The 7,616-nt window shown below is 39.3% G+C and overlaps 1 protein-coding gene across 3 annotated transcripts in view; it reads left to right on the plus strand.

Annotated features, from left to right (window-relative positions):
- Positions 1-6,137, plus strand: part of EFCAB7 (EF-hand calcium binding domain 7) — a 29,623-nt gene extending 23,486 nt beyond the window's left edge. For all 3 annotated transcript variants that reach the window (XM_086753104.1, XM_086753103.1, XM_086753101.1), the window contains 3 exons: positions 957-1,166; positions 4,410-4,517; positions 5,478-6,137. In XM_086753104.1, coding sequence (XP_086609230.1) covers positions 957-1,166; positions 4,410-4,517; positions 5,478-5,552 — 393 coding nt within the window. In that variant the 3' untranslated portion in view covers positions 5,553-6,137. The remainder of the gene's footprint in view (positions 1-956; positions 1,167-4,409; positions 4,518-5,477) is intronic.
- Positions 6,138-7,616: the final 1,479 nt, after the last annotated feature.

The raw sequence follows: 7,616 nt of genomic DNA on the forward strand, positions 1-7,616 counted from the left end.
GACTTCAGTTCTGTATGAGTGAAAATATTGACATCATGGTGAATGATTTCTTAATGGTGAGCACTTTCTCCTTTTCCTCCGAGTATGGTTTAGCAGAGCAAGTATAAAAAACTGTCTTTCTGCATTTCAGACGTAAGAGGGAGCTATCCTCTAAGAAAGAAGATTTTGGGGAGGTTTTTAGCAAGTTAGAAATTTCACAAAGGCATTTTGTACCTTATACTGGCTGTGGTTTATGGCTATGGCCTTTGCTTTCCAAAGGACAACATAGCTCTCCAAACGCTTTAGCCACTCATCTAAAAACGTGTATCTACTTAACTTGTATCTATAACTTAACCCTTTGATTCCTCAATTGCAGATTATTTAAGAGATTAGTATTTCAGGAGCATCGAGTCTCTAAAAAATTAAAGACAGAGCTGAGAAATCCTAGTGCATTCCAGAGGGCATTTGAAAGAAACCGAAGTGCTATTACCAAGTCTAAGAAAATGCAAACTCTTGGTTGTTACGGGTACTAATCTTAGCCAAGACGCTATAAGAGCAGAGTGCTTAATGCAACACTGCAGATATTTTAAATCTGTATGAAATGGCACAAATAGCAAGAATGTGACAGGTAAAGGAGACAGGTTTGTTTCAGACACTGAAATACATTCATACTTCACCTTAATTCCTGTTCGTTTTGCTATCCAAGGAAGGGCTTGCTGTGTTGGAGCCGAATGCGCCAAACCGCTTATCACGTGTACTGTGAGTGGCGTGAAAAAGGTTCATTTGTCCTGAGCTTTCTTTTGGTGTAAAAGATTGCCACAGCTCTCAGGTTTGGAATATTTAAGATTCAGTGACATACTTGTATTTGGATAATTCTACTTCACAGCAAATATGAACATACTTAGGAGCTGTAGATGAAAATCTGAGGGGAAAAACTGCAGATAGAGTGATGATAGAATTCATTTTCTCCATTGCAGGCATGCCCCTTTGTCATTGCCATCTATGCAGAAAAATGCAAACCCAGAATTAAAGCCATCTATCTAGAGGCAGGGAGCTGGCAACTCAACAGAGCTGTTTGCAAGTCTGTGGTTAATAAAGGAGAGGCCAAAGTAATGGATGGCTGTGAAGACATAATCGTCTATACCTGCAAAGCAGGCAGGAGAATCACTTCTGTTATTGAAAATAAGGTATGGCATGAGACTTCTGTAAGGTACTCTGTGTTAATGTCTATTAGTTTTGTCCTTCTTCTTCCCTGCATCATTTTTGAGAATTACGTTTTCTGATATCAGGTTTCTGCATCTAGTTCATTTAAAAAAAAAAAAAGAAAAAAGTGCCTGATGCAAAGCTCTTTTTGACATATGACTCAGACTTCAAGAGAGTCTAGATCAGTGTTTTTGGAATGGACAGCTTATTACAATGAGACAAGCAGTTTTAAGTATCATATAGAATCTGAATATTGGTTTGTGTTCACATTCAAATTTTTCAATATTTTTATAATTATTGGAGACCTAGTATGTTTGTAATACCAGAAAACGAATACTAACAACAGGAAATACAATTACAGAAAGAGCAAAGATTACAGCATTTGCTCTATTTAATATTTCCAGTGTGTATAAGAAAGTAAAAGAGCAGTGATTTGCATTGATTATGTTTTATAAGCGCATTATGGATGAATTGTTAACTGGCTGGTCTTACAGCTTATTACTAATCCAAGCTACAAATTGTGAATCCAGGCAAAAGTGGTTGGTGAGAAGCAGAGATTTAAAACCTTCTTGCATGGATCCTAATGAATGTGCTGTTCATTCTCAGGTTCATTTATATCAGGAACTCTGAGTAAATAAATACAGAGCAGTAAGATGCTAAACTTAAGATGCTTTAAGTCTTGAAAGATCACAGCAAGAAGTATATTTTTAAAAGGACAGACATGCAAAAGGGGGTGGGTTGGTGGGCTAATATTAGGACTGAATGCCGAGGCTCCTTGGAACTACAGGTTCAGATGTGCACTTCGCCCTTTAGGGTAGATATACTGGAGTTATTTATATGTTGGGGGATATGTCAGAGAAGGAGCTGAGGGCTGTACTGAGGCAACTGGATGCTGTCTGATTAAATCACTGACCACTGCCATTTATACCATTTAGGTTTCATAAATACCATTGTTCTGCATTGAAGCAAATAGTTGCACTTCCCTGAAAATCTTATTAGAATTTGTAGGCTGGAAACTTTTTTTTTGTATCATAAATGGCTGGAAAGAAATAATAAAAAGGCAGTTTTATGCATCTGCATCTTCTAAGCTTCCCACAGTGCAAGCAGTCTGATTATATCTTCAGTTATTGTACTGATGATTTCAATGGAAATAACTGCTTCTTTGTTATTTCTGTAATTAAATTAATGAAATATGCTAGTTCCTGAGGGATTCTGCTTTAGTCTTGCATATGTATTTAATCAGTCGACAGAGAAAGGGGTCTGTCTTCTAACCCTCCCTAGTCGGGGTGTGAGGTGGGGAAAGTAAAAGCCTTTGCATACAGAGCCTCAAATTTCTGAGTATGCAGTACCAAAACTATTGTCTGCCTGTTTGTGTGCCAAAGGAAATAGTTAGTGAGGATCATTCACAGCACAAACTTACCATAATATACCCTCTGTGCTAGGTCAGTCATCATGGAACCATAGAATGGTTTGGGTTGGAAGGGACCTTAAAAACCATCCAGTTCCAACCCCCCTGCCCTGGGCAGGGACACCTTCCATCACTCAGGCCCCCGACCTGGCCTTAAACACTGCCAGGGATGGGGCATCCAGGCTTCTCTGGACAGCCTGTGCCAGCACCTCACCACCCTCTCAGTGACAAATTTCTTCCTTATACCTACTCTAAATCTGCCCTCTTCCAGTTTAAAGCCATTACCCCTTGTCCTGTCACAACAGGCCCTGGTAAAAAAGTTTGTCTCCATCTTCCTTACAAGCCCCCTTTAGGCACTGGCAGGCCGCTCTAAGGTCTCCCTGGAGCCTCCTCTTCTCCAGGCTGAACAGCCCCAGCTCTCTCAGCCTGGCCTCACAGGAGAGGTGCTCCAGCCCTCTCATCATCTTTGTGACCTCCTCTGGACTCGTTCCAACAGGTCCACGTCCTTCTGATGTTGGGGGCTCCAGAGCTGGACACAACACTGCAGGAGTAGAGGGGGAGAATCACCTCCCTCGGCCACGCTCCTCTTGATGCAGCCCAGGATGCGGTTGGCTTTCTGGGCTGTGAGCGCACATTGCTGGATCATGTTGAACTTCTCGTCCACTGTCACACCCAAGTCCTTCTCCTCAGACCTGCCCTCAGTCCATTCTCTGTTCCTTTTACAGGAAGATACTTATAGCACAGATAATTCATTTGTTTGCCTTTTTCTCACTGCCATGTAGAAAGGAGGACTTCACCAAAGTGACGCCAGAGGTAGATCAATGTCATAAACCACTTAACAGTAGATTGCGTTTACATTTCTACAACAATACCATATTTCAAGAATTACCATATTTACACTCTGTTGTCCACAAACCCTTTGTTCTGTGAGCACCAGAGATAACTTTCTTTTTTTTTGGGTCAGTCCTTACCAGTCTAATAGTAGCTTTGGGAGGCTGATTGTATCAAGTAACTCCGTTCCTATTCCACTTCTCCATAGAGAGAGATTGTTGGACGGCATTGTCTCAGAATCAAACATTTCCCAGCATCTCTGTCAAACTGAGATTTATCTAGAGACAACTGAATAGCAGGGTAAAATAGCATGTCCTTGGGCCTTGTATCTGAATATTGTCTGGGATAAACTGTTACAGAATTTTCTGTTACCCAAGCTTTCAGTTTTATATATTGGATCCTTCTTGCATAGCTTTAGCAAGAATGTCTATTCTTTAAGTGATTATACTTATATTAATTTTGTCAAATATTTTTTAGAATCTCTATTAATGAAGTCGTCAAAAAGGGCATGTAGAGGGGATGTTGCAAACAGAAATTGGGCAAGCACCCAGGGACACTTCTCCAGATTGCTGTCCTAGCCTCTAGTGATTTGTAGTTCAAGGACTACTTGAGACAAATATTTTCTTTCTACTTAAAATCCCTTCATGTATTTTTCTAGTATGAAGTGGTCCAGTCACCTATTGAAACTATGTAAACTGTTAGAATCTGCAACTTTCTGTGCAGATAGTTTTCTCACTCGAGGTTCACAAGTTGCATCTTCATAAGGGCTTAAGTTATTTCAACGAGTCTTAAATAACATTTGACAATGGATCTGGGTAGTGATGCTAAGGTACACTTGAAATTGTCACTCTTCAAAGGGAATAGACATCAGCATCCTTAAGGCATTTCTATCCTACAAAATAGCAAAGTCAGAGGAAGTAAGAGGGATGTGTAGTTGTTACATAAAGAACAGCCACTTATGGGTTCCTTCATGTTTTTTCACTTGCAGTCTGAAAACAAAGTGATTATTCATGTCAACAATGAGCAGAGTAAGAACTGCCTAAATAGCAGGGGACTCACTGTTTTTGCTGTAGAAGTGGCGCCAAAATCCCTGATGGTAAGATTTTTATTGTTTAGCCAACTTAAAATCTAAGCAGGAAGGAAAAATCATGTGACATCTTTACAGTTCCCTTTTGCAGGTCTTTTGTCATGATAATGAGCATGTGGATAGCAGCATCTTCATCACCAGTACAGATCAGATAGAGTTGTTGATATTTAAAAGCTGAACATGTACTTGATGTATGCATGGTTCCCTGTGCAGATTACCATGAAAGTCCACAGCTGTTCAGTTTTTCATACGTGTGCCTGTTTCAGTTGTCTGTTCAATACATGTACCATTTACTAATATTTTCTAATATTCTTTTTCTAAGGCTGTATTTTCTTTTTTCACTCCTTGTGCACAGAGTGATTTGCAGATGGCTAATTTTTGTCAAACTTGACTTATGGATCATGTTTAGCCACAGGCAATTTGATCTGCTGATCCCTATTCCAGAGCTGGGCAGGCTTTAATGAAAATTCTAAATCAGGGTTCCAAGGGATAGAATGAGATTGAAAATGCATTATAAATACAGATGACATTTTTCTTCACTCATTTACGAAGAAAACCCAGTGTTTATTGTTCTAAAAGTATGGTCTCTTTCTTTAAAAGAAGAAGCATCCAAACTATTTTATATTTCACAGCTTTCTGGTGCAGATGCGTTCCCGTGATACAAGCAGGTTTGAGGCTGTTGCCACTCTAGATAGCTATAGCCTGATCCTGAAAGGTGTTTTAGTAATTTTTGCTTCATTCAGTTTACACTGTAGGCTCACTGCCCATTATGGGATATTTTGCTGTCATGCAATTGAATTCAACAGTAAGTTTTGAATGCCAGCTGTCATTACAGCTGATGAATATTCATCATTTCATGTTAGTGACAGAAGTACTGAAACAGTTCGTTTTGCTTACATTGCACTTAGGTAACATGCACGCAGTTCTCCAATAACTAACTATTTCAACTCTTTTCTCTCTTGCGTGCAGGTTTCTCAGCATGTGATGCCGCTGAACGAGCAGGAAGAATGGCTTTATAATTGTGTGCATTCCCTCTTACGTTAAACATTCCAGTTAGAGAGCTGTTTCTTGGTAGCATTCAGACTAAACCAGGAATTTTTTTTTGTCAGCTTCTAGACAATTTATAGTCTTGTCCTTCTCAAAAAGCTGGCATACATTTACACTTTGCGGAGTTTGATTTGTTAAAACCAGTGAATCACATAAGTATTTATTTCTGGTATCACACTTCTGCTAATGGCTTCTAAGAAACCTGTATAATGATAGCTTAGGGATGGAGTAACTGTAAGGATGTAAAATCCTTTGACAGAGTAGAGTATTCATCACATATGGTCCAATGAAATACATTGGCCTGAAAACAGATACAATAAAAATTAGTGCTTTTCAGTAATATAGCTGACAGTTGTATACAATTGTGTTTTATAAAGGCTCGTTTCTCTAGTTGTTTTCTGTAACATGTCACGTAGTTCCATCTCGTGCTGGAACTGCTTCACTGAGGAAAAATTTACTTTGTTAAATGGATCTGATGGGTTCCTTATTAAACACTATGGTGGTTTTGATGTGTGAAGTGTAAAGGGGTGGGGATCATGATTTTATTTTGCCACTTGATAAAGGTTTTGGTTCTTTCCTTTTTTTTTTTTTTTTGTCATTTCATGATAATATTCATCTTACACTTGTTCTGAGTAGTTATTTACTAGTTTTATGCTCTTTTATATAAAACAAAGCCTGCCTTTTCATGTGCACTAAGGAAATAACATTATTTGAGGAAAATGAAGGTTTGTCTTGGGCTCTTGACTGTTAACAGCAATTACTTCCTTCCAGGGTTGCTATTGAAATAAGGAGACTGAAGTCCACCAAGTTTAGGCCGCAATAACAACGAAAACCAGCTTTGAGGTACTAAAAACATTCAGCGTATTACGTTTTTCTGGTTCCTCTAAATGTCTGTTAATGTGGAAGAAAAAACTATGACCCTGGCCACTGGATGCTTAAAAAGTGTCAGAGTTTAAAATAGACATTAAATGGACGTGACCTCATCTGCAAGGGCAGCAAGTGGTCTTGAAAAGCTATATTTATCTGCTAGCAGCTCCTGCACTCTGCTGTTACTCTGCTGTAATCGTACACTGGGCAAGTAAATGTCAGTTACTAAATGCGAGCGCTGGCTGTGATTTACACCCTTCAGCAATTGGTGCTCAGGCAGGTTTACTGGTGATCTTTTAGGTTTCTATTTTTTTTTTTCCTTTGCAAGTATATCAGATATCATTTTCATTTTCAGAATTGTCTAAAAGAAGTTGTATTAAGAGGCCTCACAGATATTTGGTAATTTCTAGGAAACGACTGAGCTTTGTAAACGCTGCCGCAGGCAAGGTGTGGGTATATCAGATGTTCCTAGCTACATCTCTAAGGAGGAGCTGAGAAACTGTGAGACACCCTCTGTGTACAGTAGAAAGCAAGCACTTCATTATTTGCATTTCTTTTGTTTATAAAATCAGGCTTGTTAGATGTGGCCACAATCTATATGCTACTCTTTCTGCATTTTAGGAAAGGAATGGTTCAAAGTGAAAGAAGTACCTAGCTGAGAAATCACTGCACGTGAAAAGACTTGGTTTTGCTGCAGGTAGAGTCTAGTAAAACATGGCACAGCAATGTGGAGTAGAACCTTTTTTTCTTTTCTGATTCTCTTGCTGCTAGGAAGAGTTTAATTATCTGAAATCTGAATTTTAAAATGGGAACATAGGCTAGCTCTCCATAGTTCTGAAGATATGGTTTAGTAGGCATGACGGTGTTAGGTTGATGGTTGGACCTGATGATCTTGGACGTCTTTTCCAACCCTAATGATTGTACGATTCTATGGTAGGTTCTACCATCCCTGCCCTGGAGGAGATGAGAATAGAGACCTCTGTTGTATCTGCAGTCGTTTCCAGTTTGCTCTAAGTCCAGGTACCATCAGGGCGGAAGAACTTTCTAGCTTCATCTTTTTAAGGCTGAACACAGGTACTAGCCACTTTTCTTCAGTGGGAGAAAAAGTGCCTGTAACAGTCGTAATTTGACTTTCTGGAATGTTATATTTGAGAACTAGAGCTGTGGTAGTAACAAAATGCAGCTCCTTCAAAG

This window comes from Chlamydotis macqueenii, chromosome 8, assembly GCF_036417535.1.
Source record: "Chlamydotis macqueenii isolate bChlMac1 chromosome 8, bChlMac1.mat, whole genome shotgun sequence".
In the NCBI taxonomy this organism is placed as follows: domain Eukaryota; kingdom Metazoa; phylum Chordata; class Aves; order Otidiformes; family Otididae; genus Chlamydotis; species Chlamydotis macqueenii.